Source organism: Battus philenor, unplaced genomic scaffold, assembly GCF_028537555.1.
Source record: "Battus philenor isolate CCGP_79_NKW_IND1 unplaced genomic scaffold, ilBatPhil1.0.hap1 SCAF_7, whole genome shotgun sequence".
Classification (NCBI taxonomy): domain Eukaryota; kingdom Metazoa; phylum Arthropoda; class Insecta; order Lepidoptera; family Papilionidae; genus Battus; species Battus philenor.
Window position 1 is genome coordinate 7,069,895 of NW_027181737.1, and position 25,420 is coordinate 7,095,314.

The following is a 25,420-nucleotide window of genomic DNA, read 5'->3' on the forward strand; positions in this document are numbered from 1 at the left end:
TGTAACATAACGATCATTATAAATAACAATTGGTGGTTCGACTTCTGTTTGGGTATATTTTTAATGGACTTTGGAAACAGAAAAAAAAAATATTATTACTGTTGTTGTACTTCGAATAAATGTTAATTTAATTTTTTTTAATGCTATGCGCTATGTATTGTATTTATAATAACATATTTTAAGAAAAGCAATATGTTATAAAAAGTGGAGTACTGAATTTCAGCGTCCAATGTAAAACAAAAGCGCTAAAATTGTAGTAAATAATCCAAGCGCAAACAATGAACACCTGCACGTTGTAATATTTTAGCTAGCTAAAAATACTAGTCATTATTTTGGATATGTTTGTTATTTTAAGTCTCCCGGTGGTGCATGGCGCCTATCTAATATTTGTTTTACGTTATACATAAATCGATATTTTTTTTTACGTTATGTACATTATTTTAAAGATAACTAATATCCATTTGAATAATCAAACAAAAAAATTACTTGGATTAGTTCGAACAAGAAAAATTCTTTTACATTTATTTTGTGTATAACAATATCTTATTTGGTTAACTACAACATTATAATTAGCTATAAAATAAAGCTCAAAAAAAACGATAATCTAAAGTGATGTTTTTGTATCACTTTCGTAAACGATTCTAATATTATTTTTAATGATACCTTCTAGTTAAAAATTCGGCATATTTAGATTATTTTCGAATAAAGATATAGACGCCATCTATAGACACGATTTTAGCGCCGTACTTGATCATAATAGTTAAACCAACCTTAAATTAGTTAATACTTGTGCCGGTAGATGGCGAGAAACTCGGCCGAAAAGAAGTAGCATTGTAGAGAATTTAGTTTTGTAGATGTCGCTTTAAGTAATTATTAAAATGCGATATTTTGCAGTCTGAAAAATTTTGTTGTTTTTATCTGTTAGCACAAGATTATTTAATCGCTGTTCATGCCAAAAACAAATAACACAGAGGCTGATGATTTTTCGAGGAAACAGTACTGCGCAGGCGTTTTATCATAATACGCTTGCTTGGAATTGTATATTTTTTGTCCGGGAAAGTAAATTTAATAGAGATACGTTTGGACTGAGTTTAATATTTAGACTTCTAGGTTTATGATTAAAAGTCTAATTATTTTATTTAAGATTATAAAGAAGAGTAAAGCAATCATATATTTGCGCATGCCTTTTGCCGTGTTTAATGTTTTTAGTGTTAACCGTCAGGATTTGTACAGCTTCATCGAAATTGAGCACACGGATCTGAGGTCCGTGAACTAAATTTAGGCATGCACATTGAATTATACTTCATAAGTATATAATTATACTTAATAAGTATAATTAAATAAATAGTAGTTAGAATGTAAAAAATTGTTAGGCTAAGTTGAATTGACCAACATTACTAATAACTTACGTTACTGTATAATAAAATACAATTCAATAATTGTTTGAAAAGTATTTCACAGCCCTTATTTTCCTTGGTTATCAAAGTCGTAGGCTTCAGAAGGTAATGATTATCACTTGCATAATGCATCTCTATAAGACTGGAAGAAAGAGAGACGACGGTCTCTAAATAAGGAAAGTCACCATCATTTTGAAGGTCTACCAAGCTTTAATATTTTTATTGATATATGGAATACCAATCAGTAGTATACGAGTACTGATGTAGCAGTAATTTATGTTACTCCAACCTGAGGTAACAATTATGCCTTCGGTTTCGAAGCAACTTCGATTTATTCATGATATTTTTTCTACTGTAATTTTGTAAGTCAGCTGGCTAATGCAATGCCCCTTTCGCGAACTCTGTAAATGTTCTGCCTATAGTCAGGACATTGATAGGTCTTTTACCTATTTTGTAGTAATATATATGCTAACATCAAAAACTTAATATTGTCACTTTAAAAAATATATTTTCAAACTTTTTAACTATTCAAAGTGGTTTATATTTCAAGCATATTTGAGCTGTTTTTTGGTTAGTGGAACAATATCCCTTCAAACGATTTTCTAGTTTGATAAGTACCACAGAAGTACTACAGTCAAAAAAGTTTTAAAGTGGTAATTGTGTCAAAATTATTCGCAAGTTACGTTCTTCTGTCTTTCATCAATTCTTATATCATTAAGTACAGCTAGGAACAATGTACAGGTTAGGGTGTAACGGGTGGGGACTGTAGCTCTATCCTAAAGAGTTCAGCCACTAAGCCATCGCCGGTGAAACTACGGTAGTATGCGAAAGCATTCCCGTAGATTTAACAAATGGCTTTGAAAAGACTGGAGTTTTAGTCGCGTGGTTTAAAGTTAAAAAGAGTGTATATAATCCTAATAATTGTAGATTTTGCTTTTGCTAATAATTTTTTCTGTATAAACGATTCACAATATTTATTACCGATGGAAATTGTACCATGTACTTGGTATGGTTTTCTTAAATCTTTCAAAACAAAATGATTTCTGTAATTTGTATTAAAATCTACATTAGCTATGTATAAGCTATATATTATATTTAGGTAGTTAACCAACAGAATCGTTCTACCGATATCTAATTACTAATAAACAATATTTTCTGGTTATTAGTCTATTTTGTTATTTAATGAAGGAGTTATAACACATATCACTGAAGGTAACAAACCCGATAATAATTTACAAAGCTGAATCTACTTTGAAGTTAAGGCAGCGTTCACTATGAGATGATTGATTCCTTTTCAGGGCACCAAACGATTTGCGGTTTATGCGGTTAGCTCGTTTGTTATCTTAAGTTCTACATAAATATCACTGTTCAATTTTAAATGGCTAAAGAATATTAAATTAATGGTAAATAAAATTTAATTTAAATTTTTACTTGATTTCATTATCAAAAATAATTCTCCTTTCTTCATTAAAAACATGCCTTTGTGAGATATCTTAATTTTAGAACCTTTTATAATTCTAAAGCTTAAAAGGATTAACGTATTTTCTTAGCATCGGCCGTTTCTTGTCATCCATCCATAAATCTTCCGTCTAAGCTTATTTGTTTTCCTTTTGAAGGATTTGTGATGACATTATTTCAATAGATAATATTTCTAATAGCAAAATGCGCGATTGATTTAATAGATTATTTTTTTACCTTTCCAAATATGGGTAGTATTTACGTTTAATGCAGAAACGTATGAGTTGAACAATCTGAATGTAGCAATCCGTCCCATCTTTAATAATGTATACGGACAGAAATTGCATTTATAATATTCAACTTAAAATGTAGGGTCTCTTTCGATTAGGAATTTCGCTATATACTTGAAGCTACTTAGCGATGTAAGCGATGTACATGTTAAGCGTACTAATCTTTTCTTTTGATGGTGTGAGTAATTGTTGTTATGGATGTAATGCTAAAATGTACTAAAAATGTAAATTTTAGTTTGTCAGTAAAATATAACAGCTCTTGATGCTATGTTGCTCAGTCAACAGAATAAAAATGGATTGGGCTACTACCGCGGCGTTCGCATGCGCTAGCGATCGATTGTTGCGGGATATTGTATAAGAAAATCGTGAAAAAGTTTTTAATATGCTATTGAGGAATAATTTGAAAAGATGATGAAGGACTCTGTAGGGTGGACATTGTTCTCGAACATTTTCCAAAACAACGTACAAAATAAATACTAGTTAACCATTCTGCTATTACTATTTTTTTGTCTCGGGACGAAAGGGACTATCTAGATTTTTCTTACGCTTCCTACCTTTCTTAACTTTTTTGTCAATTTTTTTAAAGGATTTACTTTCTGTGATATTTGACTCTTAGTTTGCGATCATAATAACGGATGTTTGTCACCAATGACTATGTTAAAATAACAGCTAAGGCACAGTATCTCATTACAATACATATGTGGACGTCGTGTACTAAAATATATGGTTCCCTTCGCGTTAAACGAGTTCCCTGAAGACCTTAAATTTAAAATATACTCTAAGAACGTAAAATAAATATTTAAGATTTTATATACATAAGTAGAAAATAAAGGCTTTATTTAATCCATCTTAATGATCTTGCTCAACAACGCACGAGGCGACAGCCACAAATTCAAATTCTATTTTTAAGCGGGATTCAACTTTTAAATTTGTGGGAGGCCGAATTTTAGTAATATTATTACTTTTAAATTTAACATAATAAATCTTCAATAACCTATTTATGTAAGAAACGTATGATCAAAGACGGACAATGTAGATAGACACAAAAACTTGATTTAATTTATGATTATTCTCTTATTCAATAACTCTTTAAATTGTATTACATAACATAGCCTGTCGGATCAAAGAAAAATGTAATTTTCTCTATTAATTTTCTCAAAAACTTTTCTTTAGGAATCTTTGTATTCAAGTTTTGACACCTGTCACCATTGACAATGTTAAATTCAATATTTAGGGCACCATCATGGAATTTCAATATAATTTCAAATCCAATCCAATCTAAATTCAATCAAAGCGACTGCGTCTTGAGTTACAGTCAAAATATGAAGTATCCTTACAGCACAAAGCTTCCTAACGCGTAAATGATCGCGCGAAATTATTTGAGTCACACTAATGCCGACGCTTGTTCGAATTTGTTGGCGGGTAACTCTCCTGTCAGAATCTATCATCTGCTACACAACTTTGATATTAGTTTCAGTAGACGTTTTTGAAGGTCGTCGCTCTCGCGACTGTCGCGACTCATCACTGTGATTAGTATGAACACGTTTGAACGCGTTAAACCCGCCGAAAAACCAAAAATACAACCTAACTCGTGTCTGCCGCAATAATAAGTGTGAAAATGTTACAACGAAAATATTCGCCTCTTAAACCTATTTTAACGCTGAAATGTAATTTTTTGCTAACCCCAATTTGTAAAATTAAACGATAGAATGATGTAATGGACGTGAAAAGATTAGTAAAAAAATACTCTAGTATGGTATTATAATATATTTGTTTTTCTTTTTAAATTGGCCAATTCCTTAAAATTCTTAGAATTATCGACGAACGATATTGTTATAGTCGAGGAATAATTTCTGATTAAAATGGTAAATTTGGAAAAGATTTTTTATTTATTTATAATAGTATTAAAGTCAATACAATAAATTAAGACTACTTATCTAAAATAAAACTAAATTTGCTCATTGTTACTTATTCATACAAAGAAAACATTAAAGCTAAGAAGTTAACATGGCCTGTGGCAAGTTAATGTTTCGAATATCGACATTGCACGTTCCTATTTTAAGCTCATGAAAAGTAAAAGGGTGGGGTAAGGTCTAAGGGTGGCGAAGGGGGTAGTTGGCATTCAACAGGCGGCGGTCGATACGGACGGCGCCGCGGCGCAACGCCACGATTACCTACCTACCTTACATATTACGTTTACGCTATTGCCACGTTCTGTCTTGCGCATGTTGCAATCAACTCCACTGTTCTTCCAACACATTCCAATTATGATTGTTGCTTTATTTCTAGTTCAAATTGTTCCTCGGATATTCTTTTATTGGTTTTGTCAAAAAGTAAAAAAATATAGGTTGTTGTGATCGTGTAACAAAAAGTTTGCGATTTTCAATGGTTTTACCGACACATTTTTGTTTTATTAATAAAGATTTTGGATCATTAGGATTTCTTCTTTAACGTTATGTGTTTTTTGTTACTGACAAATTATTTCTGAAATACACGTGGTGAGACAGCTGTCTTTCGGCTGAAATGATGATGATTATGATGAGATGTATACCGATAAAAGGTCTATTATTTCATACGTTATAATCAGACAGTTAATAATACGCGTTCGTTTTTTCCAATCTCGTGACACAAAGGTTTCGAGTTCATTTAGTTTGAAAATTTGAAAGCGCCGTTCCTCCAAATCACTTTTAAATATATTTTGAAGAAGAATTATCACTAAAAAAATCAATAGCATTCTGTAATTAGTATTTTAAGTGAAAATATAATTTAAACATGGATATGCTTATATGTATTGAAATAAATTACCAGTAATTATACGGAATATTTCAAAATTTTATGTTAAATATCATGCAAATTTACTTGATGCTTTTGATTATAAGTACGTGTCGTTAATCCGGTATGGCATTTTCGTTTTTGAAACCAAAACAATTGAAAAGAGTTAGAAGAAAGTTGTTTCTGATAGTAGAATAAATCCGCAGCATTGGCTACCAGCTAGTATACCTTTACTTAATGGGTTTCCGATTATATCTCAATTATAGAATAAAGAGTAAAGTGTCGAATTCTAAATGTTTTTTCCGCTTTTGTGTCACAAAACGGCCATTATACTGTACATTACATTTTAGTTATAACGCGCTGACAGGATAATCCATTATTATTTCAGGGGTCGATGACGATGTTATTGATATTTCTGCTGCACACTTTGGGCTTCTGATGCGGCGTATTAATGATATGCGAATTTTACTATTTGTAGATATCATAAAACTATTGTAAAACCTTTTTTAAATTAAAAATAAAGCCAACATTACAGTTTTATTCTAAAAATTTAGATAAATAGAAAATTTTAACGATAATATATAAATTGCGGAAATGGATCGTAACGTAAGTTTAGGTTACCCGTTCAGGGACAGATGTTTCCATTCGCGGGCGGTGCTGTCGATCGATACGACTCGTCTGTGCGAAACATTAGAAAAATCGTATAATTCATAAAGATAAATTCAACAATTTCGAAGTATACCATAACGAGAAATTGATACTATAATCGGCGGTATACCTTTTTCTACTAAACATCTCTTTCATTATGTGTTTTGCTAGTACACACGAATGGTGCATTTAAATTCGTACAGAAAACAGGACTTAATAAAAACACAAAACTTACAACTACAATCTTCAACAAATTATCGTATTTGTAAATTAATTTTTACAACTTTTAGTGTTTATAGATGTCTAATTTTTTTTTATCTGCGTACAGTCCCAGGACTATAAGCGGATTTGTTGAGTGGTTATAGCTTTGGAAGGGGTCTCCCTGGCGGGAGACACTCCTACTTCACCATCGAGTGTCTAGTCTCTGGATGTCATGGCGTTTAAGACGTTTCCTGTACTGGATGCAAGTCAATTCGCAAGCCAAGTCATTTGGGTGTTTGTCTAGCCGATTTTTATAATTAGTAGATGACTGCTGGATCTCCTCCTTTACTGTTTTGATCTCCAGAGCTTCGTGGATTTCAGAGTTCGTGAGGAACCATGATGTCTAAATATACGCTACAATAAATAAAACTTGTTCTTCGTCTCTTTCTTTCAGTTTTTTCTTTCTAAAATTAATTGAGGAGATTTAGAAAAAATACTTTTGCATTGGTTTTAATAACTATTTTAACATTATTTTGAATACTTATTATTACTTCATGTGACACGGTATACGACGAATGTATAAATTAAAAAATATTTTCTATTTTAAAGTGTCTTCTGTGTATAAGCCTAATGTAATTAATATGTAATAGAAAAATTTAAATGAAAATCTCGAATTTGAATATTCAGACAAACGTCGTTAGTGACAACAACATAGAGATCTAATTATTTTAACTGATTTAATGTACCCTGACTTTCGTAACAAATTTCGTAGTTAAATTTAGAGTTTGGAGTTTCGTCCGGCACAGAAGTTTGATTTTGAAATAAATTTATACATCAATACTATTTACGTAAAACATTTGTTAACATATTATATTTTGATCAAAATAAAATAAAAACAGCCCCAAAATTTGATCTTTATAAATCAACATTTCAGCCGCAGGACTTCGACAGATGAACATGAAGCTCCCCCATAGAATGGATCCCATAGACTTTTCAAGGTCTTACATCCGCTTTATGGGTATCCAACGCTCGCCAGTTCATGCTTTTGACTCCAAAACCTGAAAGCTCCAACGGCCATCTGTTCTATGCGTATCTGTACTACATAGTCTGTAAACTGCTATTTCAACTTACCAATCTGTCGGACAATGTCGGTTACTTTAGTTGTTTTACGGATCTCATCCTTCCTGATTGGATTTGGCAGAGAAATTCCGTACATAGCCCTCTCCGTGGTACGTTGAGCGATTGTGACTTATGGGACTCGACATTATTGAGCATATATATTTCAACAGGTTATTTTCTCGACTACGTTTCTTTTGTACAAATGTGAAATTTTCGTTTGGAATTTATCTCTTGGACCTTATATTCCATAGTCCTTAAACACTGCAATGTATAAAGGCCTTTTATGCGAGAGGTTTCATGCATAGATTTTTTTGATCTTCCAAATGATTGAGTGGTGAGTATGAAAATAAGGCAGAGTGATCCAACAGTCATAGTAGTCTTTTAAATTTAATACGAATGGTATTTGTTCGCGAAATCTATACAATAACAGGTGTAAACTTACTGAAATTGGATCTTTCTTTAATGAATATGGGTGAAGTGGTTATTACTCCGACGAAAAAAATCTTCAAGATGTATCATTTGCATGTTTATTTAAGTAGTAAAAAGTTTTAACTTTAATTTTTACACTAATGAGATATAAACCTAAGGTGCTAACTATATTAATGTTTAAACAAAGTAAGGCCCGGTATACCTGTGCTTGAAAAGTATATGTACCTATGTAACTTAGCTGGAAGTATAGCAAAGAGGCTCAAAATTTGTCAAGTTATATGTGAAGTGGAATTATTTTTTGTAGTAAGTCATCATTATCACGATCATGACAGGTAATGGATGCCCATCGGAGGCTCCCCTCAAAGATCGCATTCAGCGAGTTCCCGCGAATTTGACTATGTCGTAGATCCATCTTATGAGTGGGCCACAGACGCCGCGTCTCCCAGCTCGTGGTCGTCACTCGATAGCCCTTACAGTATGTGAAGAATAATGATTGTACTGTGTAAGTTAATTTTTGTTGTTTGAAATTGAATAAGATTTCAATAAACGATTTTCTTTTTTGTTGTATATAACATTTTTAAATTGCTCAAATTATCTTTTGAAAAGTATTTAACTTTATCTATTTTTTTTTACGTTTTACCCTTTCATTAAGTTTGTTAGAAATTTCTAACGAATGACGACCTGTTGCTTCGACCTAATAGGTTGCTAACAAGCAAAGAAAACTTAATGAATTTTACATGCGCCTATATGATACTGGATGAGTATATACACACATATATAAATATATATATATATATAAATAAATATATATATATATATAAATAAATATATATATATATATAAATAAATAATTAAATAAATAAATAAATATATTTATATATATATATATATATATATATATATATACTCATATTAATGGTATAACAAACTGTGTCTATAATAATTTTATTCCACGCCCTTTCTAATTTGTTAATGATGAAATTATTACTTCCTGGTTATATTTACGATGGTACTAGTAAAAACTAAAAAATGGTGACCGATGTATTACATTTTTAAGTAGGACAGTAACTGGGTTATTACTATTTAAAAATTTCTTTTTAAAATCGTATTCGTTGTAAGTTAATAACAGCTTACCGAGGACGTTCATTGTAAATTTTTAATGAAAATATTCGGTTCAAGCATTTACTTTATTTTAATCTATTTAAAGCGATCCTTTCACTTTGCCAGGCACTACACTAAAGACAACACTCGTAAACTTTCAACTATCTATCATCATAATCATTTCAGCCGTAGAACGCCCCCTGCTGGACATAGGCGTCCTTCGTTGACGTCCCCGTAGACCTCCACTAGGAAAGGTTAGACGCGGCCAGATTTATTAGTTTATTAGGAGTTCCTATTTATAAACCTTTTTCATTTACTCAGAAATATCTATATATATATTACGTGTGCATTACTGTATTCACGGTTTATAGTTTAAAAAATACTTATTGCTAGAGGTGGTCGTAGAAAAATTAAACTCGTAGGATTATAGTTTGTTCCTGTTTACAGGCACTAATATATATTTCAATTTTGACATTGCTCTTGTATCTAGATGTGTTATTATATTAATTACATGTTAAAGTACCTTTTCTTTCTTTAATTATAACATATTTTTCTTTAAACTATAAGAAGTAACAGTTATACAATTGCGTATTTTAATATTATCTTAGAGCTTAAACTATAAAGAAGAGGTTAATTTCTTTTATCTTAATTTTGCAAACGGAGCTGAACGCAGTGAAATGAAACTCTCAAAGCTTTTTGTCGAGTCAGTAACACAAGTTAGGAGCAAAGAGGAACTCATTACAAAAGAAAAATAAAAGCTCCTGAAATATCTTATTTTTATCACATAAAGATCTTTATTAAACTTGCTAGAAGATGGCTAGCTTCTAATACTATATTTTTTAACACCAACGCGTTGGGAAATCCCTTGATTAATAAATAAATAGTTATTTGTATTTTTGATGATACATATTTTTGTGAGCTCTTTTGAAGGTGTACGCAAATTTTGTTATGGAACAGTTGTCGCTTTAACTGCCGGAGCGTACGGTTCTGTCAAAATATGTAAAGATTTTTTGGAACAGTGTTTCATTATCATCGTCATCATTTTGTCCATAGGCTGTCCTCTACTGGATTAACACCTCTTCCATAGATTTTCAAGAGGATCGATTGGACGCGGCTTGAATCCCGCGTTTTATTGTAGGGTGAGTAATCATAGAAATAATGTTTGAGATGTCAGCAACGATGACTTCAATAACATTTTAGTAAAAACCTTTGTTTTCTTTTTTTTTTTAAATTAATTAGTTATGATGGTTACCAACGCAAAAAAAAAAATCTTGTTTTATGTTGTAAAAAATTATTTGAAGTTTAAATTTTGCTCGAACGAAAAAGGCCGAAAAATACACACAAACGTATCCTTAGGGCTTTGCCGTTATTTTTTAGAGTGTTTGCGTACATTGCTTGGATATGTGGGAAAATATGATAAGCTGTAATAATTTTCTTTATGAAACCTGGACCCAGCGATGATTCGTTTTTATCATTTTCAAGTAGTGGAATGGTCTATAATAGTAAAATTCTGCACAGCACCGCCTTATTATATTTAGTTATCAACATATATTCCACATCGAAGACGGTGTATTGACATTGTTTATACTAGCTTTAGGTTTCTTTTGTAAATCTGTGCTTTAAAATCCAATTGATGCAATGATCATAAGATCTTATTGTAGCTGTAGTCAACGTGAGTGTTTCAATTAAACGAAATGAATTTATTTAACGTAAATTATTTTATAGCCTGTATAAATTTTTAATATGAAATGAGTGCCGATGGAATATTCTTTCTTTCATTGATATATTATCGCAATTTGGAGTATAATTATGAAATTTGCTGTAAGAAAGAATAACGAAATTTTTTGTATATAGGGCATGATAAAGATGGTGTACTAAATACAACTCTTAATACAGAAATTGAAGACAAAATTTATAACTTTTTAATTAACAGCGTCTTGTTATATAAAATTACTCTTTTATATAATATTTCTATTTTATTTTTTAATAGCCTTTGTTAACCCGTTTTTAATGTATTTTCTCGTTTATAAAGCCATCTCATACCATACACGCGTAGTTGTTGGTGACTGTTTCCTAATAATAACGGGTGATTTACATAATTTTTCATTTATTTTAAAAGCGGTAGCTTCTGTTGGAAATTATTAATATTTTACATTGCCTCTTGTTTTTAATGTTAGTATGTTTTATATTACGAGAATTTGCTAAAAATTGAGAACATTGCCAGTAAGCTGTAGTAAGTAGTTTTTGTTATTTACTGTTTTACAGCAAAGCAATTATCTATTCACTGGGGTTTAGTTAACATGCTGACATCCGCAGTGGGCGGTAGTAACGTAAGTACTGATTGACAATAAAACAATTTATTCATGCTTGTAGTCGTATGTATTCGATCAATACTACTAAAAGTTGAATAACTTTGCAAGTACGCGTTACATATATTATAGTCGATAGATGGTACAGGAACATATTTTTTATAAATTAATCATGAAATTTTAGAATTTTTAAATTAATTCAAACGTAACTATAGCTTAATTTTATTTACTAGTTTTGAGAATCATTTCATTTGCTGTTAAATATCTGTAATTAGTTTACGAAAATTACATTTTTAAGTTTTATTTATTTTTAATAATGATTTAGATTATGATGTGACTTGAAGTAAGAAATTGTTACTTAGGATCAAAAACTACTTCAATTAAATTAAAGAAAAAAATATACATAGAATAAATGATATTTAGGGCTCATTATAGTAGATCAATATTCAGAAATTAGACATCAAGGCAGACAAAATACCATCATTACCATTATCAAAAGAATTAAAAAGACAATTCAAACAATATTCTCTTATTCTAAATTTTAATAATATTTTAGTAAACCGGGCCGATGATAATTTCTACAACATGATTATTTTTACGTTATTTTTTATGTATGATTATGTTATTTTATTTATTAAGTAAATTAATGTCTTTTCTTTGATTTGATTGCTAGAAAATACTTAAGATGCTTTAGATTGGACAATAATGGCAAAAAGTAAAAAAATGAAGTTTTCAGATATATAACTTTAATATAAAAAAGTAAATTGCTATAGTTACACGTTATCGGTGACAGTTGATTGTCAGTGTCAATTTTCATTAATTTTATTTGATAAATAATTACTTCGTACTAATGAATTATTAAGTTGTATTAACTACAATTTTAGTATAACACTTTCCTTACCAAGTAAATGAATAAATTTGTTCTTTTAGCTATACGATTTTTTGCTATTGTTTTGGTTGAAATTTAAGACCTAGTTATCTGGTGTTATAAACAGTTAAATTGTTATTTACAGTAGAATAGCTTTTTATATTGTATCGGTAGTTTTTACTCCTTGGTTATTCATGTTAATTTCAAAAGTAGTAATATGCTTATCTCTTTAAAAGCCGCAGAGCTATTTTCTGATTAAAGAATCTATGCCTTTCATGAATTGGAAATGTGATTATTGCGTCAAAAATTTTAATTTTACAGAATAATATAATTTATGAATAATTTTTTTAAAGCTGCTTAAAATATAAACAAAATTTGGTAAGTTTCAATTAAATCATACTACCTTTAACACCTGATTATGACCTGTTAGGTCTTTACCTATACCAAATTTTGTGCTGATCAACATTATGATCTTGAATGATCTGATATTAAGCGCCTAGTTTTTATTTAATTAATGCAATGTTTTCAGTAAACCCTGCATGGATCGTCCTACCATCAGGTGAACCTATGACGTAGTTGTCAATCGCGGGAAATCTCTGGATTCGGGAAGTGCACAATGAGTCACCGTGGTGATTTTTGGAGAGAGCTTTGCAGTGGTCGTCTATCAGCTGAAAAGAAGAAAAAAAGTAGAACGTCTTTCTTGCTTAGTAGTTTATATTTTCATGTTGTTAATAACACTGGTCGTGTTACTTTCGTTATAATCGAGAGATAGAGTTAAAAATAGTTAAACAATTAAAAATTTTATTTTATTTCTATTTAAGCATAATAATTTTTTCTATTACTTTCATTCTCGATCCTGGGATAACCGGACATGTGCGCTTGTAGAAGGTGTTCTATCTCAAATTACAACAGACATAGCCATCGGTGTAAGTGCCAAAAACACAACTTTAATAATAACGATAGCATGTGAAATTGGAATAGTGAAACAAAAACTCGATGGTGCTGCATGAATTAACTGGAGCACATGCGCTACCACACTCCTCTTTTTGAATTGTATCGTATCTTGAAGAATCCTAAAAAAGTTTTAAGTGCTTATCATTCAAAAAAGTTATTTGTATTTCATTAAATTAATGCAAAATTTAGCTTTTTGTTTTATATTATAAAGAAAAATAGTTATGTTAAATAGATTTCTTTCATAAATATTTGTAAGGTGAAATGATACAGGAATGAAAATATTTCATTGAAAGCAAACTTTGAAATGAAAACGGATAGGTTCCATTAACAATTGTTGGCTGTGGAAAATTGTCTCGACGCAGGCACAATGCAATTATTGTCGCTGCGCCTTCGTATTGCTTTCTTTATAAAGGTCGATAAGAATAAAGTACTACGAGGTATGTAAGAATATTAACTTTTTTAACAAAATTAAACAATATTAGTTAAGAGACAGAAACAAGAATGCAGTTTGAAGATTAATATAAAATTTTGGCGTTGCAAAACTTTCATACAGATTTGATGTACAAATTATGATTGAATACTCTTTTTTCTCTCATAATAAATACAAAAATTATAAAAATATAGTACATTTTTGAAAACATATACCGTTTATTAAAAAAAATGTTACTAAAAAAACATGTTTCTGCTTTATATATAAGCAAAAGATTACATAGAACGTATAAAGAAAATCTGCCTCAGAAAAACATCGTTAATATTCAATGAAATTGAATTTTTTTAAGCTTAATACTTAGTTTTATGTCATTGAAAAAGAACACAAAGTAAATTGATTATAAAGAATTTGGAATTTGTTATGCAGATTTGATTTAGAACACTAAGCTGCTTATAATACTCGTACATACAAGCCCTTTAATCCTGACGTTTGTAAATAAGAACTTTTTTTTTATTTTTTATACCGCTCTTTTGCATAGTTTACATAAAAACTTCTGTTTTAAGTCATCACAAATATTACTTGATAGAAAACATTAAAACACTTGAATTAGGTAAAAAGTTATTTCGGTGTTTTCTTTTAAACCATTATGTTTCTTTATTCATATTTATATACTTTTTTTCCTACTAGCAGTAATTTGATGTTTAAAAGTGATTTTTTCGGATTTTGAAATTTGTAACGACTCTAAATGTATTGACGTTCCGTAAGGGACAGTCATGATTAATGAGCAGCTTCTAAGAGATTTATTTTGATCCCTTTGCATTCAGTGTAGTGTGACGTCTTTAATCCTTTGAACAATGGACTACGTGAAAAATGTAGCAGTGCAGTTATCTGAACAATAACGTTATATCAAATATAAGAATAAACGGTTAGAAAATAATATAATACAGTAAAACCTTGTTATTCTGTGTAGTTGTTTTGTAAACTGATGAAAGGAAGGGTAGTAACTTTTTTTAAATAAGGAATTTTTAAAATAATTTTTCTTTCGGTCAATACATTATTAACCTCATAGGATATTTAAAGTTATCACTTGTGTACGTCGTGAGAAGAATACTATATGAACACAATTAGGTAGAAACTAGAATCAGATTTTATTCAATTATAAAAATTAGAATCAACTCCCAAATGATCACTTTCACAACATACTTGATATAGTAGTAATGCAATTCTTTGTCTTACTTTCTGATCAATTTCTAAATCCTTCAAACTGTAATAGGATTTTATTACAAGTTTTTGTTCAAGAATTTCTCTAAAAATTCTTAATTTATTAAATGATAATTCATAAACATTACGTGTAACATGTAATACTATAAATAGTTGCGCCCGAAAGAGTTACCAATTTTATGAACACTACAGAAAGATATAACAAACTTATCTTTATTTCTGATGTTAAACTTTGTTATGTACATCCTTAATTTTCTTATATCTACGATGGTTTATGCACATAGCCCATATTATATCTGGACTATGTTCGGCAAAATTTACTTCGTCAAATAAGGATATTTCAAAGATTACCTAAATTATTTGTAAATAGTTTTTGAAAAGATTATGGCATTGCTTTGAAGTTATTCTAGACCAGGTTTCATAGACACGCATTAGAGTTGTTTGCCTCTTTATTACTTAACAACACGAAACTTTTTAATTAAAAGATGGTAGTCTAAGCTCCTAATGCTAACAGGTACATAAATAGTTTTTACGGACACAACTATAACGAGCATTTTAAGTTTCTGCACAGCTACGCGTTTGACAACATTCGTAATAAAGATTGCGCAATATTATACCAAAACAATAAACCAGAGTCACTATTTAATATAATTTTCTTAGGAGCTGACAGAACCTTCTTTTATATATTTGCCTGTTTGTTTCTTTTGAAAGTAATATTCATGATGATGGGAGTCCAACCACAAGGTGGACAGGCGATCTTGTTATAGTCGGCATAAGATGCTGGATAAACGCCTCCTTTAACTGGTTCTTTTGGAAATAGATGGAGAAGATCATTAGTGGTAATCTTTTGGTTAAATGGTGATGATGATGACATGAAGTATTTTTAAAGAAGTAAATTTAATTTATACACCCTGTGAATTCGTTTTTGGGAATTCTTTCTAATACTGCAAATCTAACAGATATAATTATGAACACTATGGCATAATAATGATGCAATTTATAAGTAAATTTTAAGACATGTTTATTTCTCGTAAAGCTGTTACAGTTATATTCCTATGATTTTTATGGGGTTATTAATAAGCGTTATGTCAATAAGTCAAAGGGCTTGAAATATTTAATCATGTACACAAAAATCATTTTCATAGCACAATTCACCCACAATATGTAAAATTGATAAAAATTTAAACCCCATTCGTCCACATATTTTTATGATGCAATCAATTTCATGCGTAGAATTTTAATTGAAAGCTGGGCGGTTTGTGAGCACGTTATTGTAATAAAGGATGACATTGTTTGTCGCGGACCTCGCCTCTATGTTGCTATTGATTGAATAATAACGACTGGCAAACAAATTACGTTCACTTTGTCAATGATTAATTCATACAGGCGTCAATTTAGTTTTTTTTTGTAATTTTATGGTTTTGGTAATTGTTATTCTAATTGCTGTAAGAATCATCAATATTATGTTAGACGACAGGATGCTCACTGAAAGAAAAAGGTCGACTTCCCGCCATCTTGACTATATCGTCAACGCACTTAGTGGGGACCAGCATGTGTCGCCATTCAGGAACCTTTCAGCTCCAACGGCTGTTGGTTACACGAGGGAGGTGCCCCGCCCACTGCTACTTGGTGACTTTGATTTTTCTGATCTCTCCATATCCCAGTTTTTAGCTAGTATTACGTTTCAGGAAAAAAACTTTTACTACTATACATGACAGCGAACACGTTTAAGGTCATTTAGAGTATTTACGAAAAGTTTATCTGACAATTTATTTACTTTTGTCAATAGGAAAGATGGTGGATTAAACTTCTTTTTTGAATTTTTTAAAGAGGCTATATTTTATAACCTTGTTCATGCTACTATCACTATATTTTTAAGTTATATTGGTTACTATTTATTTCTTACAGTACTAAATGTTAATTCTCGATGGTTTTAATTAGAGCCACGAGTCAAAAAGTTCCTGGCCGCTTTAATAGGAACAAAAGAAAACATAATAGACGTAAATCTAATTAAGAACAACAAAATACGGGCATTATCAGCCAATTCTGCATCAAAGATTAATTAAAAAAAATATTCAAAACTGGAAAACCAACAAAGGCGTTCATATATTAGACACAACGGAAAAGTTTACGCGCAATTAAAAGAAATCAGAATTTTATATTAATAATATTCAGAAGTTCAATTTTGCACATAAACTTTCATGCGTCCTCAGGGCTAAAGACTAAGAGAAAATATGGTTTGATATATAATGTCTTTTCTATGTGATAGAGAGATATAGAAGTAAAAATTAATAAATTAATTAGATTTCACCAAATGGACTGTCAAATTATAGAGGAACATTATTATTATTATGAGTATTTCTTACAGTAGTAATTATCATCATCAACATCATAACAGCCGATAGACGGCCACTGCAAGGCATAGGCCTCCCTCAAGGATCGTCACGATGACCGGTATTGCGCTGCCCGCAATTAGCGGGTACCGGTGACCTTAACTATATCGTCGGTACACCTAGTGAAGCCTACCCACGGCGCAGTTACCGGCTCGTGGTCGCCGCTCGATTACCTTTCGGTTCTAACGGTCGCCCGCCCATTACCACTTCTGATGAGCAATTCTTGACAACAGAATGGTTCTTGTATAACATATTATTTTTTAATAACTTATAATAAATTTCAGGCTTAAAACTATAAAAAGAAGGTCTAAGATATCTTGTAAAATTTTGTTACATATGCGTACGCTCAGCTCAGTCTCCATGAAGGATTTGTTAAATTTTTGAACACGAAATTCATTTTTATTGTATTGATGCGCCTGTCTCTATTATTTATAAAAGGATTAAATTTTTATATATTAAATATACTATTCAATTTTAATCATTAAAGTATATATTAAAAAGCAACCGTTAAAATACCGTAAGACAAAATGTTATAAAAGTATATATCGCAAGTGCATTAATTAACCAATTGATGTACATTCAAAATCATATTATACACGGATACCAGTAAAAAAAGTTATTATAGTCAATGTTGCCTAGATTGCATTTTTAAATTTAGATATTTTCAATAAATATCAGTGAATATGCATATAATTATACAGGCTGATTGGTTATACATGTAAAGACTTTAAAGAGGTGAATATATAGCTCACTTGGCAGCAAAAAGTTTTAACACCTATTTACAATAACTCTTTATAAAGCTATTATTCTGAAGTAAGTTATATTTATTCATTTTTTTAATTTATATTTTATTGAAATGCGACAGACCAATTATTTTTGGTAGTACAAAGTTTGCAACGACAGATAATAAACGATGTTTTATTGTAACGCATTCTAACTCTAATTTTGAAAACACTTCTTTTACTAGATTATTATAAGGATGTTAATTATTTCTAAAACGATTGATTTTTGGACTGGGCATACTTTACATTAGAACATGAAGAGCAATACATTCAACCCTTTAAAGCTTTTACGTCTACAACCAATTACTCGTTATAAATTGAAAATGAATTAGTTAATATTTTTTATTGATGACTTTTTGTAGTTTTGCAGCTGCAATACATTAAATTTAAACTAGAAACTAGGCCAAGTGTACCTTGAAAAGCTTTTGGTTGAAAATTGTACAGAGCGCATATTTTATTACTATGACCTTGACTTATGAAATCAAACCGTTTCTCCACAAGGATGAAACGTCTAAGTTTAACAGTAATAATAAAGAGTTTTTAAATACAAAAACAGTAATAATAAAATACCTTTATTTTAATTGAAACAATGTTATCGTAAATGCTTTTTAAATTTATGTGTAGTTAGTTATTGTATGTAATAATTTTTTGATGGATTTTTGATGACCAATGTTGTCTAAGATAGTTAGTATCATACATTCCGCTTTTAAGAGTTTTAAACCATTTGTTCGTTTTATACATTAGCTTTTAGGTTTTAATATTCGATCTCAGAAAACGTTAGTACTAAAATTATGTTATGAAAATTACAACAGAGTAAATAAACACGTCATTTATCACCGAACATACTTACCTTAGAATAGATAAATATTTTTTCCATTTATAAATACTTCGATCTGTTACGTGTTTATACGTTACACTTTAATCTTGATTGAACGAATTACACCGGGAATCCTTTGATGTCCACTACGAATCGAAATCCGCCGTGTTACTTTGATAGGGCACAGAAAACTATGTATATATGTATACATAGTTTTCTGTGTACTTATTGCCTTATATAATACACTGAGATAGTTGCGTAACAATTTTTATAAATATTTTTAAAAATAACTAATGAAATACACGACTACTATTTTATAATTTTAAAGTGGTAAACAAAAATCACTAAAAAGGATGAGAAAGGTCATAATTGATTGATAATGATTTTTCATACTGAATAAGATAACTGTATTCAGAAATGATTTGTCATAACCTTAAAGTAATAACCTAAAAGTAGCTTGCCTTCTGAAAACCAATATATTTTTTCACATCGGTTCTATAAATCAGCAAATAATTTCTTAGTAAGACACATGTTATTCTTGAAATTATAAATTAAAATAAAATTAGTTTTGTAAAACTTCTGATTAAAATTTAAACTACTTTTTGTAAAAAGTAGTTTAAATTTTAATCAGAATGAAAAAAATCCAACTTGTAGATTTTGAAATTTTTTATTTTTTAACCGCAGAAGGTTATCAATTTAATAAGTTGTTAAAAATGGCGACTCAAAAAGATTATTATTAGTAATAACATAAGTATAGTTGTAAATGCTACTCGTTTTAACAGTGGCATAAAAAATATCTGTGGTTAAGGACACTGCCCACAATAAGCTAGTCATATCTCGCCGTATTTACTCTTTTCCACACTTTTCAATGTACGTGTATTGTTAAACACTGCAGAAAGACATAAACTTGAACAAATGTAGTGTCTAGTAATTTTTTGATCATGGTTAAATTTTTAGTTCGGAGTACTCAAATAACAATGATGATTTCATTATCACGAATTTTGATAAAATTATGTTAATTGCACATAAAGGTAACAACTGATTAAAAAGTTTCTTCTTTTGTGCTAAAAAACAACAAAAAACAAAAATTTTATACACTACTAATAAAAGAAATTAATACCTACCTCAAACAAATGCAAGTCAAGATACTGATAACAGCTAAACATATAAATATATTTATGTACATATATAAACACACACACACACACTTATATATATATACATAAATTATACATGGTACGGCAAAGCAAATATTTAGCGGATTATCATTGGAAAACAGTTTTTATTCATGGATACTGGTTTATTTTTTTATATTTATATACACTTAAATATACTAATACAATGTACAACGAACGGTGAACTTAATGGCGGAATTAATGGCTTTAACTTTTATCTTTAATTAAATAAGTGTTGAAGAATTAAATTAAACATAGCCTGTATGGAATAGGTAAAAAAAGTAATTAGTTTGAAAAGTAATATCTTATTTTTTTCTTTTCGTCTAAAAATGCAATGTGACTACTACTAAGGGTTTATTTTACTTAAATATGTAGTGTAAACCTAAATAAATAAATAGATTTCATTTAAATCATATTGTAGATTTGATTCGTCGTCGAATGTAAATTCTATTTGAAACAGATGCAATTAACGAGTCGTGGATGCAAAACGTTGTTTGTAGAACACTTGAGAACGAAATTACGAAATCAAATAAGAAAATCCAACTTTGCATTAAATTAAGGCCTCAACTGAGTAAACATAATTATTATTACAAAATTTCTGTTATCAATTCAATAGTACGATCTTATTTTGATTTGTTAGTTGATATGGGCCGCATTCGCGAAGCTCTGAAACAACTCGTCCAAATTACCACAATGTCTGAAGCCGAAGAGCAACACACACTGATCAGCAGTGTGTGTTGCCGATGATAACTTTTGGATCCGAGATGTTCGCTTACGGTGTGCCCCGTAAGAAGACTCAAGATCACCTAGAGAAGAGCAATGGAGAGAGCTACTCTCGGAATTTCGCTTCGAGATCGAACCAGATATAAGGAGAAGTGACAGTAAGCGGAGTACATCGCTTGTGCAACCCTTGGCCATTTGGACAGAAAGGTTCTCCAGTGGACACTACGGGCCAGGAGACACGGCGTGGTTAGGCTCTCCACTAAATGAACCGACGATATAGTTAAGGTAGCGGGAATTCACTGGATTCAGGCAGCCCGAGACCAGTCATCATGGCGAACTTTGAGGGTGAATGTCTATTGGATGAAAATAAGGAGTGGGTGTTTGTTTAACAATAGTTATATGGCAATACGTATACCAAAACCAGTAGGCCAACATGAAACAAGTAGTCCTATGGACCCCTTAGCACACAAAGACTGTTACTGTGAAGTGGTAGAAATAAAAGTCGGGGCCTTTTGCAAAGACTACTTATCACGATTTTGTAGGTAGTTGGTGTGTGTAATATATTTTAAGAATTAAGTATTAAAAAATCAATATTTCTACTAATAATTATAATGAATATTTAAAATAATATAACAAATATATGAGATTATTATACATTACTTTTAATATGTTAAGATAATAGACTGAAGAATATAAGTATTATAATTTAACTTAACTTGGATAAATTTAAACAAATATCTTAAAACGACGGAAAAGTACAGTATTAATTTATTTTATTTTTTCCTCCAAATCATTGCGAAAAGTTTTTAGAATCTTAAAGACCGACAAATTCTGTAGTCGAATTTTTTGTCTTTTGTTTATTTTTTAAGATATCATATTTGGTTTGGAGTTTATGTAAATCTTCTTCAATATAACGGTTCAAAATCCATACTGAGTACGCTAGTGATTGTTAATGTTACCGCAAAATATCAGCCTAATCTATATAAAGATCAACTTTTAAACGAAAGCTGCCTGATTTGGATAAATAGCTCCAAGCTTTATTCAAAGAACTTCATTGTGTTATTGCTTGGTATAATGAAGCTAGGAAACTAATTCCTCGATCATTGTTATCGAGAGAAAACTCCTTTAGAATTAGATTGTAACGTAACGTGATCGTTGCGATTCTGAAGTATGTGAGGGTGGATTTTTTACTAATGGCGTGCGATATAAAAGTACTAGTGTACGCCATAAACAGTTGTAGTAAACAGGCGGCGTAAAAGGGCGAAGTCTCGCCTTAGGCTAATCGGTTCAATAACCGATTAACCTTAATATCTGATATTTAAACTTTGTATTCCAACTATAAAACCTTGGAAATGCATATCGCTAGAGTTTGAAGGATCCTAATTCTATAAGATAAACGACATTTAGAATAAATGCTCCGTCGACGGCTTTTATGTTGATCCCATAGAAAAAGCTAGTTTTCTTGCTGATTATCCGCAGTTCGTAAATTTTAAGTACGTCATATAAGAATACGTATAATTTCGTAAGCAGTTTGCTTTTGAGCATATTGATATGAAGTATAAGACATTGTTAGGCTAATGGGTTGTAACAACGATTGTCGATATGAAATGCTAGTCTGACATCATTAAATTAAAATTAATTAGTTCACATTTCACATCATTTCTATCTATCTTTTAATTTATAGATATAGCAAAATTAATTAGAGAAAGTATCCGTCTAATGAAATTTTCATTGATCAAAGTTATTTAGGCCTAAATCCAATTTGAAATACCACTGACCGTTTATTATAACGCTTCAAAGATAACAGTCACAATTTTGTGAAAACAGCGGAAAATTAGTGGAGGTTTAAATGTTACATTGGGTTTGGTAATTTAATTATTACATATGGTGTTTCGTTTTTGAATTGTCGGCATTTATAAAACAAAATCATATCTGATGTTTCATATTTCTTTTTAAAAACTTTTTAAATATAATTTATAAATCGTATTTGCTAATATAAAATAGTAGAGTTAAAATTAACGAAACCAATATTATTAATTTGTATTATGTGTTGGATATTATGTCAAATAATTTTTTTTCATAAATTGTTATAAAAGTTAATTTGTAGTGTTATTTTACTAATATTTACTACATAATTTACAAAAAATTACGTATGAATATACTTCCTTTGAAGAGGCATGTTTTATAAATATTTATTTAAATAATACTGGGTGTAAAACGTTAGTAATAGTTTTAGTTCTTGTATAATATATACAATTAATTCACTAACTTTTTCGATTATAAGCCATTAAAACTATTACAGCTAGTGAAGTTTCTATAACCTATTTTTATATTTTACTTACTTTCAAAAATTTGAAAGTCAAAAATAGCCTAAAATAACTTTAAATTATTTAACGGAAACTGATGCGAACGAGTATTGTTTACAAATCTCAGGCGTACGTAACGCTTATAATTGTTGCGTTGCACACTCGGTGCCATTTCCTGTATACCGGTACGAATAAGCGTAATTTATTTGTTTCGGTACAGTTTCCCTAGTCCATTTTATGCAATACGTTGAAGCCCGAAAATAAACATCCCCATTTTCGAAATACGCTGAACAAAAGGTGCAATGAAATTTTGTTAGTAATTGGAAATAATTGGAAAACCTTAATTTTTTGTGGATTATTTCCTAGGTAATATGGTAATTTAGTAAAAGTATTTTTCTTGATACTGGCCCCTCATAGACTCCGGTCTTCCGTGGTTGCCGTAAGAATCGGAAAAGCGAAAAATATTTACGGATGACGCTCTGCAGCATCATCGACCGAACATATTTGAAATAAAAAACTGCGCACGTCAACCTGCATGTCAAACTTGGCTACTAGTCCCCTGCCGCTCCACATTTCTGGCGGGGACAGCAGCCGTGGTAACGGCAGAACATGGAGTGCGCCTTACCGGAAATGGATCTAGTTAAGTCCTGATGGCGATCAATCAAGCGATTTGCCAATACGGTCACTTCGAAAAGTATGTTAAGGCTGAAAGTTAATATGTTAATCGTGAGAGTGCTGACCATGTGGATTTTTTTTTCGAAGTAGCCCCGGCTGATTGTTAGGCCTTGTGAACCAATGTCGGCATTTTGACACTATGGGGATATGTCACCAATTGCCATATTGGACCGATACACATTTACAAATTGGCTTAGTAAACTTATTCACGAGCATATTCTTCTTCAACAAGAAAAATGTAAAATGTTTTATTTTTAAATTATTTTTTTGGACATAGCATCCAGCAACATACATTTTATTTTATTGTCATATTCCCTATGATGTTTGTTTTTTTCATTTTATAATATATTTCATTTTTTTGTTTCAGGTACGTATCATTAAAGTCATCTGCCATGAGTTTGTAATTATTAGAATGGAAAGTGAATAGGCAGTGAATATCAAAAACAAAATATAATTTTGAATCTTTTGTTGTTGTGGAGTATTATTCTGATAAAAACGAGTTTTCTTACATGTGATATTATTTATTATATTTTGTAAAAGTCATTCAAAGAAATTAGCACTCTAGTTACATTGTTCAATATAAGTATTGTAATATATCTTAATAATTAAATTTATAATAGTACAATAATGACAATGATACAAATTGCAAATCACTGTTTACCATCCGTGCCAGATAATAATAACATCTGGCGAAGCACGAAAATAAACGTAGTAATAACATAAAACACAGTAGACTGTTATTTATACGTATATGTCAGGACGTCCAGGTGAGACAGTTACATACCACACACGATTGCCAAAGTAAATTTTTGTTATGCTAATTGGCGTCACAGCTTTGAAAATCCTTATGCTGCAGCTGTTTCGGCTGAGAACATTAGTTTAATTTTTAAAGGCGATTGTGATGATCATCACTATCATCATTATCAAGTCATCCGATAGACATCCTGCAAGGCATAGACATACTCCAAAGATCGCTTCGCTGCCCGTATCCAGCGACTTCCTGCAGCTTTGTCTATGGTTCTACCCACGCCGCGTTTACCGATTCGCGGTCGCTATTTAAGAATCTCTCGGCCCCAATGGTCAACGGTAGCACAAGCCCTGTTTCCTGCTCACTACTACTTCAGACGGGCAATTATTCTTTTCAATTCATATTTTAGCTAGGAATCTGATTTAGAAAAAACTTTACTTCTTATTTATTTTTAGTATGTACCAATAGTTTGTATGACAATAAAATTACTTTTATCAAAACAGAAACGGTGAATCAAACTTCTTTCATTTCTTATTCGAATATCTTAGCGATACTCCGAGTATCGAGCTCTCTCCATACAATACGACACGTTTGTTATTTCATT

The 25,420-nt window shown here is 30.6% G+C and overlaps 1 protein-coding gene across 1 annotated transcript in view; it reads left to right on the forward strand.

Annotated features, from left to right (window-relative positions):
- Positions 1-24,498, forward strand: part of LOC137931291 (uncharacterized) — a 43,229-nt gene extending 18,731 nt beyond the window's left edge. The window contains exon 3 of the mRNA XM_068774730.1: positions 24,436-24,498. Coding sequence (XP_068630831.1) covers positions 24,436-24,472 — 37 coding nt within the window. The 3' untranslated portion in view covers positions 24,473-24,498. The remainder of the gene's footprint in view (positions 1-24,435) is intronic.
- The last annotated feature ends 922 nt before the right edge of the window (positions 24,499-25,420 follow it).